Genomic DNA, 23,269 nt, shown 5'->3' on the forward strand with positions numbered 1-23,269 from the left:
ACAATATTACTGAATTTGATAGGGGGTGTAAATAACTTCCAGAAAGTCTCAAATCGAAAGTAAAGCTTAATTTTACGAATTGCAATAATGCCTTTTGATACCTAAGCAATGGATTACTAAGGGATGCAATCCACATTAGAGTTAGTATTAAAAATCTTAAACTTCTTAAGAATTACAGCAGGGGTAGACCAGTGGGAAAAGGCCCTCTAATCTCTGTCATTATTGTACAGCAGAGGGTGGGGTGGACAGAAATGCATCAAAATAAGCCCAAGTGATTTAGTATTGGCTTGGCCTAGGAGTTTCTTTTGGGAATTTGAAGAACTCGGATCAATTTATTCATTCTGAAATATTTAGTTAAGCGCCTACTCTGTGTGAGGCAGTGGGGATACAGCAGTGAACAGGTAAATGGTGAATTACATTTAGGTGTATTTTAATTCTGAATCGTGAATCCAAGGGCACGATGAATCGAATCAAGCAGGGAACTGAGGGAGCTAGGATTCTTCACAAACCGCAGCAAAATCAGTATTTTAAATTTTCTATTCTTGGAAGCTGGGTCCTCTTGGTTCTGGAAGGTGGGTGGGCAGTGGGATGTACAGAGACTGCCCGCCGAATATATATACACATAGACTTCGGGTTTGGGTTCAGGAGTTTGGGGCTGGAACTCCAAATTACACCTGCAGTACTGAACTCACCCGACCCAAGAGACAGGTAAGATTACAGGAGGAAAAGGACTCCATCAGAGCCCTCGCAAGGCATTGCCATTTCAGCACGCAGGAGAAGGCCATGGACTACAATTCCCACACGCCCTTGCGGCCGCCCCTCCCGGCGGCCCAGCTCCGAAGCACGGGAAACATGGAGGGACGTCGGGCGCACTCCTGTTGCGTCACTAGAGTGCGACCCCAGATACAGACCAGGTGTGGGCTCCAAAAGTATGGCAGCTACCGAGGCGGCGGTGGTACCGTCGTCATCTTTGGAAACAGACACAGCCCTGGTCCCTGAAACTGCAGGAACACCCGCCGCAACGGCCGCCACCTCCCCAGCGACGGCTGCAGCCGCGGCCGTGGCGGCCGCTGCCAGGACCGGACCCGACGCCAGGGTCTCCAAGGCCGCTCTGGCTACTAAGCTGCTGTCCCTGAGCGGCGTGTTCGCCGTGCACAAGCCCAAAGGGCCCACTTCAGCCGAGCTGCTGAATCGGCTGAAGGAGAAGCTGCTGGCAGGTACTGCAGCCCGGGTGGGGACCAGGCCGAGGCGATGGCCGCGACAGCGGAAGCTGCGGGGAGCCAATGGGCTTTTTTTTTTTTTTTTTTTCTTGTGGCTCAAGAAGTCCAAGGAGGGGAAAGGAGGGCTGAGCCCCGGAGTAGCTCTGGGCCGAAGCCCGGGGCCTCTCGGGCTTGGACTTGCCCCGGCGTGGACTCCTCTAGCCTAGGTGGCCGTTGTTCTCAAGGGAAGGACAAAAAACTAAGCACAAGACCCCCACACGTACACGGAGAGGCCTCCTTCCTTGGGCAGGACGAACAGTCTGCAGTCCCGCCGCCCGGGAGCCTTTGCATTTGGCCCACGGTGACGCACCCCCTCCTGAAGGAAGCCTGGCCTCGCCCCCCCCCACCCCCCCGCCAGACCTGCATTCTTAAACATAGTTTGGTAATGCAGATATTACTTAAGTAACCAAGACTTTAATGCAGTGGTTTTCCCAGGGATTGGGATTGGGAGATTCTGGTGGTGGGTTTTTTTTTTTTTTTTTTTAGGAAACCATGTTTAATCTGCACCCCTCAGGTGATTCTGGTGTAAGTGGTCTGTGGACCACATTTCGAGGAACACTAAGTATAATTTAAGAGCATTCTTTTTGTTGTTTTTTTTTTCTCTTTTTTTTCATGTACACCGGGGGAATATTAGAAAAGTCTGAAGAATCTCTCAGTTCGTCAGCCCGGTAGAGTATTTCAGGCAGTGGCATCAAGGAACCTTAGTTTTTTTTTTTTTTTTTTTTTTTTTTTTGGACACCTACAAGAAGCCAAATCTATGTAGAGATGTGAAGGTGAAAGATATCTTTTCTCTTGACTGAGCTCATAGCAGAAATTTCTGCAGATAATGGTGATAAAACTATTTAGCTGCATATTCAGAACCCTCTTGAATTTGGCCCTGGCTTGTCTTTCTGTTGAAAAACAGTAAAGGAAATTTCTTCCTCCCCCTCCCTCTCCCTCTCCCCTCCCCCCCTCCTCCTCCCCCTTGTCCTCCTTTCCCTCCCCCTGGTCCTTCTCTCCACCTCCCCCTCCTCTTCTCCTACTCCTACTCCCTCTTCCCCTCCTTCCCCTGGTCCTCCCCCCTTCTCCCCCTCCTCCTCCTCCTCTTCCTTCTTTAATGATTTATTTATTCATTTGAGAGAGAGCAAGCACTTAAGCAGGGGGAAGAGGCAGAAGGAGAGGGAGGGAATCTCAAGCAGACTCCTCCGCTGAGCGCCTAGCTACAAGCAGGACTTGATCTCAACATCCTGAGATCCTGACCTGAGCCGAAATCAAGAGTTAGCCACTTAACAGACTGAGCGCCCCCCCCCCTCCCGGCACCCCAGGAATTTTATTTTTTACATTGTGCCTTGGCAAACTTTATACCTTTTTTTTTTAATGCGAGAGCAAATTATAGGACTTTGTTGAATAAAATGGAAGCAGTACAGATTCTAATGTTTCATGGGCAGTAGGCACACTCTTGCAGATGTTTAATTCCAGTATTATATCTACTCGTTCTTTTGTTACGTTTTCCTTATACTTTGTTACCTATAAGTATGGGTCATATAAGGGATGTTGAAGGGAAGAATTGAATTAAGACCAAGCTTTGTGGTGTCATCAGAGTTGTTTCCTATATAGAATTGTTTTCGTTTGGCCTGATTTGTTAGCTAAACTATAGCTTTTTTGATCCTCAAAGTAATGATTACCATTCTTTCTCTCAGATAGGTTTCTGATAGGATCAAAGACATAGCCTGGCCTTCTGGTTCATCTGTCTCTAACAGCTGATGTTTCTTGTTGAAACTTGGTTAAAACATTGTTTCAAGGCTGTTGCTAGGCCATCCTCTAGAAGCCTCTCACCCAGATGCAGACGTTCTCATTACTCCATTTCTGTATTGCTTTCATTGGTCTATTCTATATTTATGTTAGCTGGACCAGGCTTTCTCAAATGCCATTGTAACCAGCTGTTAGAATTACTTTGGAAGGTAATTCTTGTAAAAGATACAAATTACAAAGCCGCACATTCTGATGCCAGCGAGGTTTGACACGCACTGACCAAAGCCACTCTTATTAATGGTCATAGCCTCCATTAACACTTCTGGCCTCTCCCTATATTGGTTCATGTTGTGCTAAAAATCCTCGCCCTTTTTTGTCTATAGGAATCCTTCAAGGCCCAAAACAGAATTTTGTAGCTAGAAAAGACGTTAAGAAATATTCTTCCATAAATGTTACCAATAGGGTGAGCCAGATTACATTACATTTACATTTACAGTACATTTACAGATTACATTACATTTCCAGTGTAGTAGAGGTGGTAGGTATGTCTTTGAACTAGAAAGAGGTAAATTTGGATGCAAAGGGGCGAAGTAGATTTGTGGGCCTTCATCCTCTAAGAAGTGTCAAGGTGAAAAATACAGAGAGTTCTCCAAAAGTTTTCTATAAATTTATAGATGAGAGATCCATAATGAATTGCAAGTGAAAGGTGAAGGGTTTGAAGCTTGGGCCTGTCCTTATGGGCTTGTGCTAAAGCAGACAGCCGTGCCCTTCCCAGCATGGTGATATAATTAGAGAGTGGCATTAGGACTGAGTTCCAGACAGACTGTGTTCTGTAATTATGTGGTTGGGCCAGGCAACCCAGCACATCCTTTTGGTCATCTATTCTGGCTTCTCCATTATTGCTTTGCTTCCCTTCTTTGCTTTGTCCTCTCTTTTCATTTTCTTTTGCTCTGTTTTTTATCTTCTCCGTGTCAGTGGTTATAAGGGAAGTTTGGTGGGCTTGGGAGATGTAGATCAATAGAATAGAACTGTTCTCTCCTTTCTCATTTGAAGTTCAGTAGCCAATAGTATGTCAATGTATGGATATATGGATATATGTTTAACAGTAATAATAATAATAATAATAACTTATTGTCAGAGTGCCTTGTAATTTCCAAAGCACTTTCAGATAACTATTTCAGTTGATCTTTACAATAGGAAGATGAGATGGTCCAGATTAGGATTTTCTTTTTTTTTTTTTTTTAATCTAAATGCTTCAGAGTTTAAGAGGTAATTTAACTGTTGCCTACTTCCCACATAACCTTTTGTTAAGCTTAACTTCCTGAAGGAATTGAGGGTTTTGATTTGGAGAGAAGGGCAGCAAAAATAGATAGTTTGGGAACTTCGTGTTCTTAGAAGTAGCCTTTTGAGAGGTACTCCTGACAATAGGTAGCTGGGGGGTACCAGCAAAGAATACCAGGAAATAGAGAATTAGAAATGAAGTCAAGAACTTTTAAAACTAGCTGCCTATATAAAAACTAACTTCTTTTCATTATTCCCTGACATCCACTACTACTAGGAATTTTTAGGGTTTTCAGGGCTAGCCTAGATATTTGCTCAATGTGTAAAAAAACTTTTTTTTTTTCCTGTTAGAAAATGAATTCTAGTTTCTAAACTAATTTTGGAATACTATTTCTTTGTAATTTAGGGAGTGTCTGCACATTTTTAAGTCTGTTCTTTGCTAGTAATGTTATCTTAATCTGTTAACTTTGTACAATATTTTTTGTTTTGAATATTCCATCCCTCCTATATTTATGGAGATCTTACTTCATTTGTCTACTAATTGCCATTTCTCATCCCAATTACTCTCATAGAAGCTGGAATGCCTTCTCCAGAATGGACCAAAAGGAAAAAACAGACTTTGAAAATTGGACATGGAGGGACACTAGACAGTGCAGCCCGAGGAGTTCTGGGTAAGAAATATGAATGGAAGCTTGATGTAACTATCACTTATTATAGAAAGAAATAATGAGAACAGATAAAGCCATGCTGTTTTCAGTCTATTTTGGAGTATTTCAGATCTCCATGGATTTATAATGCCATCTTCTAAAGAAGCCCTTAGAATGGCACAAGGTATACAAAGCTATTAGAAATAGTCACTTGCGTGTGTAGATAGGGCTTTGAAAGGGTTTGTATCTGTAAAGAAAAGAGTTAATGCAGTAGGTCTGAAATCACTATGTTTAGAAAGGCCTGCTTGCATGGCTTGCCCTTGGCAGGCATCTGGAAACTTGGATTTTGAGAGGGTTCCCACCCTTCTCTATCTGTTGACTGGTTTGCTGTGCCTTGGCTCTTGGTGTGAAAAGTGTGATGTATGGTGACCACCTGCTTTCCTTTTAGAAGTCTGAAATTTTGTCCCACTTAGGCAGGTGTGCCTGGGTAATCATCTTCAGCCTCTCCAATTAGGAACTTTGAGAACTGAATTTCTGATGGACTTCCCTGAGTAGGAGCATTGCCCATGTGTTGCTGCTTTTTTACATTTTGGAGAAAGGAGCATGCTCAAGTGTCCCCTGTCATAGGAGAAGAGAAAATAAGAAAGCCTGTGTGTGGATTTCACTGGTGTTTTTTCCATTATGATCTTGCTATGTAACATTACTATGTCACTGTGGTAAGTCTTCAGTGTATATGAATCTTGGTGTTAGGGATTCCTGACAAGATATTTGACTCTTATTTTTGCCTATATCAAATTTAATCTCTGAGATCAGCCCTCTTGAGAAAGTGAGCCGTATGGTTCCTGAGAGAAAGTAACACTTTCTTTTGAAGATATAGTGAGCATTATTGCTTCTGGAGGCAGATTGGTGGAATTGATTGACAGGAACAAAAGCATTTATCCTTTTTTCTTCTCCTTCTCCCTCCTCCTCCCTCTTCCTCCCTCCCTCCTCCCTTCTTCCTCCTCCTCTTCCTCCTCCTCCTCCTCCTCCTCCTCTTCTTCTTCTTTCTTCTTTCTTCTTCTTCTTCGCCTCTGGTAGAGGTTCTAAAGTTTGCAGATTGCTAAAGTGTGTATCCAAAGGCTAGGGTATGTTTTACAATCTTTTTATACAACTCTATCCATAGTCTCAGAAATAAATATGTTGGGTTTCTTGTTTCCACATCCTAGAAACAAACTTCTGTAGGACAATGCTTACTTTTTACATGGTCTGGTGTTTGGTAATTTATTCTATTTCATTTTTTTTAATGTTGATAATCCACTAAATTGATTTCATGATGCTCTAATAGGCTGTGATTCATGGTTTATAAAATACTGTACTGCAGTGTCCAATCCATTTTATTAGCGCTAAAAATTTTGATACAAACATTAGATACAAACCTGGTCTAAGTTATCCAACGGAAATGAGTGCTTATTTGGAAGTAAAGGATAATGTTGGTGAAGAAAATTCTGTTTCTCAAGAAAGTTAGAAATAATGTTTGATTTGAACTTTCTAAGATTACAGGAAAAATATTTTTACTGAAGATTTAAATAAGTTAAAAAAAAAACACAAATCCATTTTCCAGAATTAGAGAACTTGAATAGGCAAATTCTGACACCTTAAAGTTATTGTTTCCTACTGTAACTAATGATAATCATTTAATGAGCAACTTGCTAAGTGTGAAGTCTTTCAATTAGGACATGCATAACTTACATACTTAAGTCCTCTTTTTAAATCTATAAGGTAGGTGTTATTATTCCTAATCTTACAAAATGAAGACTCAAAGAGAGTGCATTGTCATAGTTTGTAGCAGAGTCAGGGTTTTGAACCAGAGCTGCTCAGTTCCAGAGCTTCTGCCCTAACCTGGTGTGGCAAATATCTGGGCCTCCTGCCCTCCTCCCCTGCCCACTGCAGGGTTACCTAGCAGTCACAGCATTCTTTGCTATTGGTCCTAAAAGTGACTTCAGTTTTTATTAGTTCAGCGCTCCTTAAGTTGAAGCCTATTTGTGGTAACCATTCTGTTCTACTGTTTTCCAAGGCACAACACCAAAAATATAAGAAGAGACAGGATAAGGTCTGCTGTTGATTTACATATAGACCAATTGTATTAGTTTCTGGTGGTTTTTATTCATTGGTATGCAGAAAATAGTGATATTCAAGGCGATGAATAAATAAGTTTATTTTTTACCCTACAGCTAAGGGATTTTGTTGAAATTTACATTTTAGTCTTATGAAAGGCTGGCATTTGACTAAGATTTGTATGGGTGGAAGAAAATGCATTGGAAATAATTTCCTATTTGGAGGCTTAATATGTATTTATTACCCAGGGACTTTATGATGATATAATCTGTGCATATATCAAATTTATTAATTTTTCTTCTAATACCTGTAGTTCCTGATGAGGAAAAAAAATTTTTAAATGTAGGTATTTTGTCACAGAATAAAGAGTATTTGTTATTTAAATTAGTAGTTCTGGAGACCGTTAGAATTTGATTTTTGCTGTATCGTAGAATAAACACTGTGTTCTAATCATCATGAGTTTGTGAACTAGCTGCTTTATTTACCAAATACAGCCTAGGAATATCTATAAATAACTTCTCTGAATCTCTACTTGTTTATCTCTTGAAAGGGTAATATCTACTATAACTCTCAGTAGGTTTATTGAAATATGAAAGATCTATAATACACAGATATATGCTGTACTCTGTCAAGTGCTTTATAAAGGCATTTTTTAAAAAAAATAAAACTGAACCTGTGTGCGAAAAAATATACTTTTACTTTCAAAACGTAGACTGTTTTTGCTGGAGTTTTCCTGTGCTATATTAATGGTACAGATTTAAGAAGTTAGCTGACAATTTAAGATATAATCTGAAATTTGGGTTTATAATTCTATTAATGGAATTAATCGTCTTTCAAGATGATTGCAAGGGTGTTGGAGAATTAGATAAATGGCAATAGAAACTTCTAACTGCAAAAGCTTTGGAATTACATGTATCGTACCCTTGCCTGTTCCAAAGTGGCTTTCCTCATTTAAAGAAGTCTGTCTTACGATTTGAGAATAGAATACTAGGGCATTTGGATAGGTTTGGAGACAGTTTTTTACAGAGAAATATTTTAGCACAGAAAATTTGGGAGATGGAGAAAGAGAGTGGTATTGTGAGACAGGGGAATTGGAGCCATCAGAACCACCACCATGACTGTGGGAAAGAGCAGCAAATGCTGCAACACATCGATTATAGGATGAGGTGCATCCTACAAGATGGCCGGATCTTCATTGGCACCTTCAAGGCTTTTGACAAGCATATGAATTTGATCCTCTGTGACTGTGATGAGTTCAGGAAGATCAAGCCAAAGAAGTCAAACAAGCAGAAAGAGATGAGAAGCAAGTCCTCAGTCTGGTGCTGCTTCGGGGGGAGAACCTGGTCTCGATGATGGTAGAGGGACCTCCTCCCAAAGATACTGGCATTGCCCAAGTGCCACTTGCTGGAGCTGCTGGGGACTCAGGGATCGGCAGGGCTGCTGGCAGAGGAATTCCAGCTGGTGTTCCAATGCCCTAGGCTCCTGTAGGACATGAGGGCCATTCGGAGGGGTTGATGGGCCATCCCAGCAGGTGATGACCCTGCAGGGAAGAGGCACTGTGGCTGCTGTTGCAGTTGCTGCCACCGCCAGCATTGCAGAGGCCCCGACCCAGTACCCACCTGGCCTTGGGGGTCCTCCCCCACCTATGGGCCAGGGGACCCCGCCTCCAGGCATGATGGGCCCACCGCCTGGCATGAGGCCTCCCATGGGCCCCCTGATGGGGATCCCTCCCAGTCAAGGAACTCCGACGGGGATGGGCATGTTCCTGCCGGAGATGCGGCCCCCTTCCCCGGGCATGTGAGGCCTCCTTTGACCCTTGGCCACAGAATTATGGAAGTAGCTCCACAGAGGCGTGGGCCCGATTACCACAGACATGTTTGTTATGCCGTTGTTCTTAGAGTCTCACAAGATTGTCTGGTTTCCCTTTCAGGGCCCCCTGCCCCGTGAATGTGCTCACCAAGGCCTTAGACTCATCTTGGCCCTCCTCAGCTCCCTGTCTGTTTCCCGTCAGGCTGTGCACAGTCCTTTTATTTCCTTGTCGCCTGTGAAACTGGTTTATAATAAACTCTTAAGAATATTAAAATATGGGGCAGCCCCGGTGGCTCAGCGGTTTAGCGCCTGCCTTCAGCCCAGGGTGTGATCCTGGAGACCCGGGATCAAGTCCCACATCAGGCTCTCTGCATGGAGCCTGCGAGCCTGCTTCTCCCTCTGCCTGGGTCTCTGCCCCCCCCCCCCCCTCTTTCTCTGTGCCTCTTATGAATAAATAAATAAAAATCTTTAAAAAAAGAAAAGAATATTAAAATATAAATAAATAGGGCAGCCCGGGTGGCTCAGTGGTTTAGTGCCGCCTTCAGCCCAGGATGTGATCCTGGAGACCCGGGATTGAGTCCCACATCAGGCTTCCTTCATGGAGTCTGCTTCTCTTTCCCTGTGTCTCTGCCTCTCTCTCTCTCTCTCTCTTTCCCTCTCTCTCTCTTCTCATGAATAAATAAATAAAGTCTTTAAAATAAATAAATAAATAATTGTGAGACAGTGCATGGCAAATCCTGTTATTCATTCATTCTCTCCATTCTTCCCACTTTTCAAAGTGTTGTGTCTCTGCTCATGCCTTTCTTTTGGACAAACTGCTCATCTCTTTATTATTAGAAATCCTACTGACCTTTCCAGATTTGGTGGAAATGCTCTCTTCCTATACAGCCTGTGCACCTTGCTTTTTTATGTTAATGTAAAACTTTACATTCTATTCTTTCTTTTGTTAACTCATGAAGGGCTGAAACCAGGTCTTACTTGTTCTGTGCCTGTATAATAAGTACTGAATAAAATGTTAAGTGATTGAATGTTGAATGATTGAGAAAAACCTGAGTAAAAATTCTGTCAAATAAACTGTCCCTTGAATGAAAAGCTACTGGTTGGGTGGGCCTCAACTCCAGATAATCTTTCTACATACCACTTTTGTAGTAGACTTCCTAGAATTCTGTTTTCACTAATCACCTAACTTCAATGGGCCTTGGTTTTCTTGGATATAAAATGAGAAAGTTAAGTTGGGTAACTTTAAAATGCCTTCTATTTCAAACTGTCATTCTGTATCACTAACCTAGCAGAGAAATCAGCATTCCAACCATGATAAAGTCAAACATGTGAGTCTATTCTAAGACACCTGTACTCTGGTTGATAAACCCACTATGCTCATCCTGAGAATCTATGCAGTTTGTTACTTTTTTAGAACATGCTTTTCTCTATTTCAAATTCTAAACCTCCTTTAAAGCCTATCTCAAGCTCTGTTTGAAATGCTTGAATGAAGCATTATCTGGCCTCTAGTGGTTCAGAGTACTCCCTTCTTTGACCTCCTGCAGCAATTCTGTGTTCATTTTGACTCTTAATCATATACTATCTTATTGCTATTTAGCATTATTTACTCAATGATTCATGCACCATTTTTTTTGAGCACTTGTAATTTCCCTTATCTATATTTTATTTTCCCTGTGAGATTTTAAACTCTTTCAAATCAGGAAATGTTCGGTTCCATGAAAAGTATTGTTCTTGGGACTGTGTGCATAGTAGCTGCTCCAGAAATATTGACTGGGGATTCTTATTTTTTTTTTTAAGATTTTTATTTATTCATGAGACACACACATTATTCATGAGACACACACACACACAGAGACAGAGAGGCAGAGACACAGGCAGAGGGAGAGGCAAGCTCCATGCAGGGAGCCTGATGTGGGACTCCATCCTGGTCTCCAGGATCACGCCCTGGGCTGAAGGCGGCGCTAAACCACTGAGCCATCTGGGCTGCCCAAGGCTGGGGATTCTTGAATGGGATGAAATTGCATTAGATCTTTGTTATTATTATACAGAGTTCTCCCTGGACAGCAGCAGCTATCATTTACATAATATGATGCTCAACAGAGGATACTAAAGGCAATTTTTTATCTTAGTCTTTGAACTAATACGATCTATCATAGAAGCTTAGAGAGGGTTTGGGATGGCTTTATGTAGGGGTTGAGATTTGAGCTGGATTTCACAGGATGGATTTTGAACACTAAAGAGTTGGTGCTGTGGTCATTGGGACCCTATTGAAGACTACTGCTTTGTAGTGTGCAGTACAGATAATCAGAAATGGTTATAAAATGGTATGAATTGGAAGAGAAAGGGATAGAATGTAGAACAGTCAGGTTGGTAGTGATTTAGGCTAATTTAGGCTTATGGCAGTGGGAAAAAAGCCTAGATGAGTAAGGTGGTGGAAGGATGAAAAGGAAGAGGGGTCTACTATTAGCCTGGTCTGAATTTTAACTCCACCATATACTAGTTGTGAGATGCTGGGCAAAGTTCTTAGTCTCTCTCAGTTTTCTCATCTTTAAAATAGGTATTATTTTTTTAGGCTTGTTATAAGGATTAAATGAGCTAATAAATGGAAAGCATTTAAAGTAGAATTTGATACATGGTAAGCTCAATGAATGATATCTGCTATAAATATTCATGATAATTCTTTCAGCTGCTCAATCATTTCTTGTTTTGTTTTCCTTGTAATTTCTGAATTGTGGTGTTTATACTCTGTTGTTTTTACAAAATTATACCCATGGATGAGAAATAGTTCAATTATTATAAAAATTTGCTTTCTGTTAACTGAAGAAATGATTATAAACTTTCATTCTTGTGTGGGGAAATGTGTTGTCATAAGGGTAAATGATGTTTGAAATTGAAGAGATACTTAATACATGGGTTGTGTGTTGTACTTAATGTATAGTCTGTGTGACTTTACATTCTCCAAGCTCTCCTTTTACCCTGTATTCTTCCTCTGTGTTTGGTTGATCTGTTATGTTTCTGTTTTCTTGATTGTATACTGCTGGACACTGATCATCAGTAAATGGTTCATTAGCTATGATGAGGACTTTTACTTTGTTTGATAATAAACTGTATCAAAAGGGTTTATCATACTGTGGTTAAATTGTACCATGTATTTTTCACTGATCCTCATATAAGATTACAGGAATTCCTCTGAGATTGTTCTAAAACTTTTCATTATATAGTGGTCTGGATTGAGGTTTCTATCATGTTTAACACTTTGTGAGAAAAAAGAAAGTGTCCCTCACATCTCTTCAGAATTTCTAAGTTACAGGACAAGTTCAACTGATAGGAGTGATAGGAGCCCTCTTGTTATGCTAAATATGTTTTTTCAACTTTATATTACATGTGCCAGAAAATTATGACCAAAGTATATAGATAATTAGAAAATCTAGTTTTCAGAATAGAATGTCATAATATCTCTTTCTTTGATTTATAGTGGTTGGAATTGGAAGGGGAACAAAAATGTTGACCGGTATGTTGTCAGGGTCCAAGGTAAGAACACTGGAATACTTTTTATTTTCTCTTGAATATTTTTCTTAATGACCTATGTTTTGGATTTTAATAATTAAAAAACTGTGTATGTTGCATTTACAGGTGTTATTCCAAGTATTAATTAGGTCTGTCATGATATCTGAGATTCAAAATATTGAAACTATAAATTGGAAATTCTTTTTTTTTTTTTAATTTTTATTTATTTATGATAGTCACACAGAGAGAGAGAGAGAGAGAGAGAGAGAGAGAGAGAGAGAGGCAGAGACACAGGCAGAGGGAGAAGCAGGCTCCATGCACCGGGAACCTGACGTGGGATTTGATCCTGGGTCTCCAGGATCGCGCCCTGGGCCAAAGACAGGCGCCAAACCACTGCACCACCCAGGGATCCCTAAATTGGAAATTCTTAAACAAATTGATTTATGGAATCAGAAACTCTGTAGTGCTTATAATTTTAAAAAATTATATTGTCTTTTTATGTATTTCTTAGATGAAAGAGAACTTAACAGATCATGAATTCTATTGGTAGTTTTTTTTTAAACCTTGGAATTTTTATAAAAACAAAACCATTAAAAAAAAAAAGAACAATACCATTTTGTAACCCATACACTTTTCAGCAAACAAACAAACAAAAAAAACAAAACTGCTTTGTTCAGCAGTTACAAAATGTTTATTAAAGACAAGTGAAGCTTTCTAGGAGATGGTAAGTTCTGTCATTCATCTGTGAGAGTAACCTTGGCTAAATCAAAAAACACTTTTTGAGGCACTTGATGAGTAGGGAGAGGAAGGTTTACACAGAGGCAGGGAGAGTTTGTAAATCTGTGGGTAGCTTCAGGCATTCACTGGGAACCCTCCTGCAAAGCACAACGGTAGAAGGAGCATGAAACAGAGGTCAGTGTGTCAAAGGGGTTAACCTCTCTGGGCTTCTCAGTTTTTCCTTAGGAAGAATGATTTGATCCCCTTTAGGGTCTCTTGTGGCTCTAAAAGAGACAATCTTGTCTGTATTCTAATTAGCAGTGAGATGCTGGTTATAATAGTTGGGGCTAGGGATCAGTGAAAATGCCTATGCAGGAAGATTAATAAGCCTCTAGGTAGAGAAGAATTTTAGCAAGTTCCTGGACTTTTTATTTGTTTTAAAACCCTTACTCTAAGTGGGATATGAATAGTTGTAAAGTGAATTTGTCTAAATTGTTTCTTAAAATATGTAGATGGTCAAAGACCATTAAAAAAAAACCTTCCAGTTTATTGCAGACTGATGACATTTATAAAATAGAATTTAAATGCTCTGGCAACATCAAATTGCTAAATAAGTTTCTAAACATGCTCATTTTCTGAGCTTATCTCATCATGGATACTGGCTCGTGGAGCACACTTTGAGTGGCAGTGGTCTAAGTAAGCTTTTCTTAAAATAAAAAGCCCTCGAGAACATACTGTCTTTGACATCCCATTTTAGTTATCAACTGGAATAGAAACCTGTGTCTTTCAGTTGGAAAGGATCTTTATACCTTAGATAAATGGAAAAATTTCAGTGTGTCTTGCTGTGTAATCCTTAAGATGTTGGTGTTGAAAAATCAAAATTTTTTAATACAAAAATTGTGTTAAATGGCAGAGTTTGACTGTTAATTTGTACCTTCTGCTTAAATAATTACGCATGTAATTTAGATTTTGTCTCTGGTACAGGATTTTGCCATTTGCTTAATATTTGTTTCTTGACTCTACAATATAGACAGTGGTTATATTGATGCAGGATTATGGATGATATTTAGTTTCTTTTTCACATTATTTAGTATTTTTCAGAATCTTTACAATGAATAAATCACTTTTATAATAACAAAAAAGATATATTTGCATTAAGGATTTGTTCTCTTACTCCAAGTTAAATGATGTTGCATTCATTGGAATATTCATTATTCACCTTTCCCCTTCTCCCAAAACCACAAATCCAACACACTATTGAAAAGTTTGACATATAAATTCCAGGCATATTTCCAGAAATATGACCGGAAATGTGAATACATCATTGGCTCTGGTTTAAACTTTATTTATCATGAACCATTTTGGTATTCAGCTAGGAAAGCTGAATGTCATACAGTGAAATCACTGATCCTCGGATGACTGTATCCTAAATAGAAAATCCCAGGTGCATCTTATTACAGAAACCTAGTTCTTGGGTGCTTCACATTTCAAAAATAGCCATTTTTATCTTGTTAGCTATTTCTTTTTCTTACACTTTTAATTTTAGATTAGGTATCTGTTAAAAATTAAGTCATTTAAATTTAAGTATGTGGAATATTACATTTTTATCAAAAGCAGTTAAAAAATTTTAATGAATTTTTAAAAATATATTTTGTCTTTAGCACTAGAGTGAATCTTTGAGATTGCTTTCAAAATTTTTTTGACCAAGGCCTATAGTGAGAAATTAATTTTACATTGTGATCCTATATACACATACATGTCTAAAAAACAAAAATTTCAGGGGCACTTGAGCAGCTCAGTTGGTTAAGCGTCTGCCTTTGGCTCAGATCATGACCCCAGGGTCTTGGGATGAAACTGGTATGGACCTCCCTGCTTAATGGGGAGTCTGCTTTTCCTTCTCCCTTTGCCCCTCCCCCCAGCTCATATGCACATGTGCACTCTCTCTCTCAAATAAAATCTTAAAAAAACAAACAAAAATTTCATCAAACAGCCTTTAACCCTGTGTACAATGTACTCTTGATATTTTTCCTTCTACTTCATTAAGAAAAATTAGGGATGCCTGGGTGGTTCAGGGGTTGAGCATCTGCCTTGGGCTTAGGGCATGATCCTGGGGCCCTGGGATCCAATCCCACATTGGCCTCCCTGTCGGGGGAGCAAGCTTCTCCCTCTGCCTTTTGTCTCTGCCTCTCATTCTGTGTCTCTCATGAGTAAATAAAATCTTAAAAAAAAAGAAAGAAAAATTGCAGCCTCTTAACTAGGCACAGACCTACCATTGGCCCTAATGTTTGCTCTTTTCTACTTTAAACTTTTACAACCAAATTTTATTTTCATTACAATGCTACTAGAAAAATTAGACTTACAGTATGTGTAGGGTGGAGTTGCCTCAAGAGTAGAATTATTTAGCTGTTGGATGGCAGATATTTGATGTTCACATTACAGCCGTATCACAGTACATCTTTCCTTTACCATCCAGTCCTGAGTAGAGACCTTGCTAATTGAACACGGCCTAACACTCTTTCCTGCTGAATCAAGAAATATCCTTAGAATTCATTTCAATATGATGCCACTTCATACAGCCACTGTCAATTAATGAGTGACTTTTTAAATAAAATTTTTATGCCATCAGATTATTTTGCTCTTATTCTTTGAAGACCAGAGACCATTGAAACTGCTCACCTCCTTTCTTGCCTTCCTTCTGATTCACATCAGTGTGTGATCAAGAGTCCCTCTCTGTGTTCTTCATTACTTCCTCTCCTGTCTTGTAGTACTTTTTGTTTTGCCAATGAACATGTTTCTCTTGAGTCATTTTTTTTTCACTGCGTGCTCTTTTGGATTACATGTATATATAATGTGTATAAAAAGCATCTAGGTTTTCTGTATAATACCATGTGTAACAGAAGTTGATTGATAAATCCTCTTAATTGTTGACCCTTGAACAATGCAGGGATTAGGGGTACTGACCCCCTACATAGTCAAAAATCACTATATAACTTTGATTTCCTAAAAGTTTAACTACCAGTAGCCTACTGTTGACCAGAAGCATTACATCATAAGGAGTCGATTAATATATACTTTGTATGTTATTTGTATTTTATACTGTATTCTTAAAATAAACTAGATAAAAGGAAGTGATATTAAGAAAATCATAAGGAAGAGAAAATACAGTGCTATACAATAAAAAATTGCATATAAGTGGACCCACATAGTTCAAACATATATTATTCAAGGATCAGTAATATTACTGTTGCCAAGGGCTTCATGTATTCCCAGATCTCTAGGCCTATTGGATCTCTCTTACTACATATGCCATAGACACTGACATTTATTTTATCTAAGCAAGTTCTGTTAGAAATCTTGAGCACAATTAATTTCATTTCTTTTTCATATCTGTCATTTCTGGTAGCTGAGGCAAAATATGGTACTCATGAGAAGCAGGAAGCATTACCTGTCATTTCTTTAAGCAGCAAAGTTTCTTTGGTCATTAAAATGAGGAAGAAATTTCTTACCGTGAGGGATATTGCATGACAGACAGTGGTTCTCAAAAATAGTTTTATAACAGATACAGAAGTGGATCTAAATAAGGTGTATTAGGTAAGGGACACCTGGGTGGCTCAGCAGTTGAGTGCCTGCCTTTGGCCCAGGGCGTAATCCTGGAGTTCCGGGATCGAGTCCCACATCAGGCTCCCTGCATGGAGCCTGCTTCTCTCTCTGCCTGTCTCTGCCCCTCTCTCTCTGTGTCTCTCATGAATAAATAAATAAAATCTTTTTAAAAAATTAAAATAAAAAAAACACACCAGCAGCAAAGGAAAGCAAGTGATAACATATATATATTTTTTTAAAGAAGTATTAGGTAAGATAATTCTGAGAGAAGTTAGGCTAATGTGTCCCTTTGGCCTAACTTGATCTAAATTCCTAGAAGGCGGCAGTGGTTGCATGGTCCCTCTACTAGCCTCTCTTAATTAGACTTTACGCTAATCACTGAGCAGAAGATGGATAGCAGATGTCCTTAGAAGTAACAAACTTTGATGAGGTTTTGTAGTGCTACCTTTATTAGTTTCCTATATTGCTGATTAAAGTCAGTTACTTATATGTGCTTTAGAAACCACATGAGCAGATGGAAGGGTTGATGTCCTATTATGAAATTACTGATGCCATATAAAGACTAATAGCATTTTCCAGATGTAAGGCTACTCCCCTGTCTCTGTGGAAATAAACTAAAATGGTACCTGAAGGCAAAGCCAACATTTCCTCAGAAAGCAGCTTTGTATCCCTCCCATTGAACCTTCCGCCAAGTATACAGTAGCATTTTTAGGTTAACCAGTCAATGTCAACTCTGAAATGGGACTTGAATATTACTCCTGTGAAATATAAGCCAACTCTCCAGGACTTGCACATTTCTGTCATTTTCTCCAGAGGCTAGTCCAATTTGTACCTTGTCTTTACACTCTATTAATATTATACATTTCATAAGTACTATATTGAAAATTTGAAGGGCTTACACTTACTATCTGTAAAGAGTTGTTCCTTTTTAATGAAGACATTTAAGGTCACGTGGTCTTGGTTTGGTAAGTTTAAAAAAAAAGGTTCTTCCTAGTTGTAAATAATATTCCTTTGTTTGTGAAACTCTGAATCACAAGCTTTCAAATCAAATCTTGGAAAAAGCAGTTGCCTAGTTGAGATGAAGATGATTATGTATCTTTCTGTAATATAAAAACATTTTCCTTTATACTGAAGAGTACAGAATGCAGTTTGCTCTTAGAGCTGTTGAGCTTGCTCAGGAGTTCAGGGAGCTTAAAGATGAGTGAAATAGAGAGTACATACTACTAGTATCAGAGAGAAACTATGAATCCCAAAGAGCACACAGTTCACCGGAAACTTCTTTAAGAATTCTGTAGAACCTCTTTTTGTTTTGTTGTAGTTAAATTATGTTGTAGTGAATACCTTAATAGAATTTAGAATTACCAGGTATGCAACCCATCTCTGTGTAGAATTTAGGACAGTAAACAGAAATACTTTAGACCCCATAGGATAAAATGGTAGCATGTGTGTGTGTGTGTGTGTGTGTGTATTCCCATGTTTTGTTTTGTTTTTTTTCCTCTAACCCATATCTTCTTGGTGGTGAGGTTTTTGTTTCTCTTGGAGGCTTACCTATCTGGGTGGATTTTTCTTAGTAGCTTTGGGACCATTGACTAGAATTAAAAAATTATCACTAGATGCCAAGACAAGGGAGATCTAGAAAACAGCTATGATTTGATCAGCAGTCCTTTGTATTTCTCACAAAGTATGGTCCAGGGACTTCTGAGGCTTTTGAGGGGTCTGTTGAAGTCAAAACTGTTTTCGTAGCTTTGCAATCTGATAAGCATATTGTGGAGTTTTTCAGAGGTTACCTGGTTGATAGCATGGCTCTGATAGTTAATGGGATGTGTGCATGTGTATCAGTGTTTTACACATTTTTGAGTTTTAATTTCTAACAGATAAGTATCAACAGATAAACCTCATGAAAACAAACTTGTGCTGCTAAGGTTTCTAAATAACTTTCAGGTGTATATAGGGGTCTAAAACCACAATGTCTGAGAATTGCTATTTAGGTATTATTTCCCTTAAAAAGAATCCAGCATGTAGCTCACAGTTGTGAGCGCAGAAGCTGAAAGGATTTGAAACTTGGTGAATACAATCTCATGTCCCAAACTATGGTGAAATGTGGAAAATTGCACAGATAAGAACTTCCCCAACATGGATATAATTCTATCCACAACTTTTTATTAAGTAGCTATACTGTGTTTCCATCTAGTAAGAAACAATAGAAGAGCAGTGCAAAATCCAAGCTAACAGTTTGTAATTGGAGAAGATAAGGATCAATATTTATCTTTCTCACAAGCACCTCCTAGAATGTACTTTGTACATTCACAGTCCTTAAGAAACATGATTGAATGAATGAACACACTAGTGAATGAATGAATACGTGATGTGGGTTTGATACAGGCTTTCATTCTTCTTATGTAAGGAACTTATATTGGGCACCTACTCAACTATTCTGGCAGGTGGTGTTTAGAAGTTGAGATGAATTAATAGGGTGGTTTTGAAAGATGAACAGGGTGTAGGATTTGATTCTTAGAGAAGAGAGGAAGCTCAAGGCTAGGGAAGTACATGTGCAAGAACCCCTGAAGTCGAGAGACTAAAATGAGCATTGCACACAGAAAGCATGTTCCAAGATTAAAAGGTTCCTGGTTAAAACTTGTTACATAGAATAGCTCATACATTTCCAAGGCACAGTAAACATGATTGCATGTTTTTTCTCATGCAGTGAGACAGATGATTAAGGCAAAAATCAGAGCATTTTCTTGGAAAGTCACTATAACTAGCTGAGTTACTCTAACCACTGTTACTGTGAATCTTTCTGTATTTTTTAAAAAATAATAATGATGATAATAGTATTGTTCAGTGTTGCTTACCATGGCCAGGTACTGTAGTTCTCAACTCTGCCCTCCTGAGGTACTATCATCATCTCTGTCTTAAGATAAGGACAACAAGGATCCAGCAGGAAAGACTGCCTTAACCTACTTTACTCATGTGATGGAGTCAGGATTCAAACCTTGGAGTCCACACTCTTCCCATTCACCCTGCTGTTTGTACTTCTCTCCATAGTATGCTTAATCCTGCTCGATCGTTCCAAAATATGGAGGCAGGAATGGAGCATCTCGAGTAATGAGACTGAATGTTTAGTTACAAGAAACTAATTTTTGTTAATACTAATGGAATTTTGCAGGGAACTTTTAAAATTTTATTTTAATTCCATTACAGTTAACATATAGTGTTATATTAGTTTCATGTGGACAATATAGTAATTCAGCAATTCTGTACATTACTCAGTGCTCATCACAAGTGTACTCTGAATCCCCATCACCCATTTCTTCCATCCCCCCACCCAACTCCCCTCTAGTCACCTTCAGTTTGTCCTTTCTAGTTAAGAGTCTGTTTCTTGGTTTGTCTCTTTTTTCTTTGTTCATTTGTTTTGTTTCTTAAATTCTACATATGAGTGAAATCATATGGTATTTGTCTTTCTCTGACAATACCAATGAAATTCTTAAAAGTTAATTCAAATACATTGGAACATTCCCTCCTGTTTTCCATTGTTTAAAAAAATTATTTTGAGGAGCACCTGGGTGAGGCTCAGTCATTTGAGCGTTGGATTCATGATTTCAGCCCAGGTCATGATCTTAGGGTCTTGAGATTGAGCCCCACATTGAGCTCTGTGCTCAGCAGCGGGGAATCTGCTCCTCTCCCCACCTGTGTGTGTTCATTCTCTCTCAAAAAAATAAATCTTGAAAAAAAAAAAAGAATATATTACACAAGTGTGCCCTGAGGTACGAAGTAAAATAGTCCTTGGTTAACTATGAATGCTCTAATTCTTCGCTTATGTATAAATGATCAGTTCTTAGAAGTGACTTTTTTCCTTTCAGAGAGCTCAAGAAGTAGCTATTTCTCTTTATTAAGAAAACACATGTACTGTTAAGTACACTACCTCTTCTGTGCTAGTTTGACTCACTTTCAATATATTTAGCTTTTGTTTAATTATCTAATCAAGTTAATGAAATTAGTCTTAGTATTTCATGTAAGAAATAGTAAATTTATTTATTTTTAAATTAATTTTAATTATGTGGGTGGTAAGATTGTTGAATGTTGTGATGGCCATTTAGAGATTTATTGTACCATTCTTTGCACTTCATAAGTATATTTGAATTTTTCCTTCAGAGTCAAAACTGCCTAGTATAAAACTGGTTTTAGAAATTTCTTTGTGGGATGCCTGGGTGGCTCAGTGATTGAGTGTCTGCCTTTGGCTCAGGTTGTGATCCCGGGGTCCTGGGATCGAGTCCCACATTAGGCCCCCACCAGGGAGCCTGCTTCTCCCTCTGCCTCTCTCATGAACAAATAAATAAAATCTTAAAAAAAAAAGAAATTCCTTTGTAATAACTATGTTTATAAGTCATAATTGTCAATAAAATAAGACTTTTCTTTGTCATATTGGCTGGTGTGGGAAGTTTGTGAGTGCTCCTCACTTACTACATATCAAAAATTAATAAAACAGCTGCAGTCTCTTATTTTTGCCTTTATTTTGTGTCAAGTTGGCAGTATTAGTAAAATTCTGTAAAAACTTTTAGACATCTATAACAGTTTTCCTTTACCTTATGACCTATTTTTCTTGTTTGCTTCTCTTCCTCTAGAGGTATATTGCCATTGGAGAACTGGGGAAAGCTACTGACACACTAGACTCTACTGGGAAAGTAACAGAAGAAAAACCTTACGGTATGATGTTCATCTAATGTAGTTCTCTTTTTAACATTTAGAGAAAGTTTCTGTGAAATCATAATTTTAAAATCTCTTACTGAGGGATCCCTGGGTGGCGCAGCGGTTTGGCGCCTGCCTTTGGCCCAGGGCACGATCCTGGAGACCCGGGATCGAATCCCACGTTGGGCTCCCGGTGCATGGAGCCTGCTTCTCCCTCTGCCTGTGTCTCTGCCTCTCTCTCTCTCTCTCTCTCTCTCTCTCTGTGACTATCACAAATAAATAAAAAATTAAAAAAAAAATCTCTTACTGAATATTAACAGTGATTGTTACAGTTTTTAGTATTCCCTGAGTTAATAGGATTGCAAATTATTGACCACATTTTTACTTACTTGGTATGAGTTTGTTAAAAAAGATTTATCATAACTGCCTCTTTTCTTCTGATCAATTGTTTTAATATTCAGAGTTCTTCCAAAGAATTCTCTTGCCAAAAAAAAACACATATAGCTAGGAATTAGGGATTTTACTTGTGTCTTGTCATTGTTTATTTACTTATTTTTTTTTAACAATTATTTCTTAGCTTTTGAAGTGTATCAGGTTTAGTGCTTTACAACTAATCTTGTTTCTGTGCTTTTGGTGTATGTAAAAAAACATGACAGAGGGAAAGCTATTTCTCTGGAAGTAAAACAGAACTCACTGGGGCCCACCTTGATTTTTCTACCATTCCTTCTTTTACTACTGTAAGGATAGATAAATGAAGTGGTTTCCTAGCAACTGTCAGGGTGTGATACTATTCATAATACAGTGGTTGCCATTCTCTGTAGTCAGTTCACCTACATTATTATGTCATCAATTGTGAATTATTTTTGTAGGCTTTTTTGTTGTTATTGTTTTGGGTTGTTTTGTTTTTTTGGCCTATGTTTAATGTTACCTCTTTTTATTTAGCCAGCCCAACATCTGGCTTTCCTAAGTTTTTGTGTTGAGTGTCCTTAATATATATTCCATATTGCCCTAGTACTAAGACCAGTCTTCTCCTTGGTCATAGTAGCTTCACTTGTCTTGTTAACATTTATATGTAACTTAGTGTGTCTTAATTGATTAATCAAGCAATATAATCAAAAGATAAATCACTGATTTATGGTGTTAAAAAATAGATATTAAATTAGCTTTGAATTATTATTATTAGGAATAATAGCAGACCCTCACTTAATAGTAACCCAACCATAATTTTCAATAAAAAGCTTTTGAGAGATTAGAAAGGCATAGGACAATTGGAGGATGTCAGAGATTTCCAGAAATACTAAAGTATATGTCAGTACCTATAGAATTAGAAGAATAGTGAGGAAGTAAAATTGGTAAGACTTCTTGATACGATAAAGTAGTGAGGGAGAGGACATTGTCAACCAAGATCTAGGTTTCTAGGTTTTAAAGTTGGTTATGTGATGATAATTTACTGAGTAGGGATACTAGAAGAAGACCAAGGTGATGAAAATACAGTTGACCCATGAATAGCACAAATTTTTCTTGTGTGGGTCCACTTATGCATGAATTTTTAAAACAAATACAGTATGGTATTAAAAATGTAAATGTGTTTTCCTTATGATTTTTTTTTAAGATTTTATTTATTTAGAGAGTGTGTGCTTGTAGGCAGGGGGAGGGGCAGAAGGAGAGAGAGAATCTCAAGCAGACTCCAAGCTGAGTGTAGAGCTCCATGCAGGGCTCAATCTCATGACCCTGAGATCATGGCCTGAGGTGAAATCAAGAGTCAGTCACTTAACTGAATGAGCCACCCAGGTGCCCTTTCCTTATGATTTTCTTAGTAACATCTTTTTTCTAGCTTACTTTACTATTAGAATAAAGTATAATATATATATATAATATACAAAATACATGTTAATCATCTGTTTATGTTCTTGGCAAGGCTTTTAGTCAACAGCAGGC

At 38.5% G+C, this 23,269-nt stretch overlaps 1 protein-coding gene, 2 long non-coding RNA genes and 1 pseudogene across 5 annotated transcripts in view; 2 read left to right on the forward strand and 2 right to left on the reverse strand.

Annotated features, from left to right (window-relative positions):
* LOC112672376 (uncharacterized) overlaps positions 1-17,973 on the reverse strand; it is a 29,712-nt gene extending 11,739 nt beyond the window's left edge. Inside the window, exons 1-3 of one of the 3 annotated variants that reach the window (XR_003144239.3) lie at positions 17,551-17,973; positions 15,406-15,564; positions 13,004-13,203 (exon numbers count right to left, since the gene is read on the reverse strand). This is a non-coding gene — a long non-coding RNA (uncharacterized LOC112672376). Of the gene's footprint in view, positions 1-13,003; positions 13,204-15,405; positions 15,568-17,550 lie in introns of those variants that run through there. The other 2 variants (XR_003144240.3, XR_007406723.1) reach the window with 2 other exon arrangements.
* LOC118352729 (uncharacterized) overlaps positions 1-23,269 on the reverse strand; it is a 142,929-nt gene that overhangs the window by 61,339 nt on the left and 58,321 nt on the right. The gene's annotated exons all lie outside the window — the stretch shown is intronic.
* TRUB1 (TruB pseudouridine synthase family member 1) overlaps positions 868-23,269 on the forward strand; it is a 38,942-nt gene continuing 16,540 nt past the window's right edge. Inside the window, exons 1-4 of the mRNA XM_025467336.3 lie at positions 868-1,217; positions 4,844-4,942; positions 12,297-12,352; positions 21,268-21,349. Coding sequence (XP_025323121.1) covers positions 932-1,217; positions 4,844-4,942; positions 12,297-12,352; positions 21,268-21,349 — 523 coding nt within the window. The 5' untranslated portion in view covers positions 868-931. The remainder of the gene's footprint in view (positions 1,218-4,843; positions 4,943-12,296; positions 12,353-21,267; positions 21,350-23,269) is intronic.
* LOC112672375 (small nuclear ribonucleoprotein-associated protein B-like) lies at positions 4,965-9,252 on the forward strand (annotated as a pseudogene).

The sequence above is a fragment of the Canis lupus genome, chromosome 28, assembly GCF_003254725.2.
Source record: "Canis lupus dingo isolate Sandy chromosome 28, ASM325472v2, whole genome shotgun sequence".
In the NCBI taxonomy this organism is placed as follows: domain Eukaryota; kingdom Metazoa; phylum Chordata; class Mammalia; order Carnivora; family Canidae; genus Canis; species Canis lupus.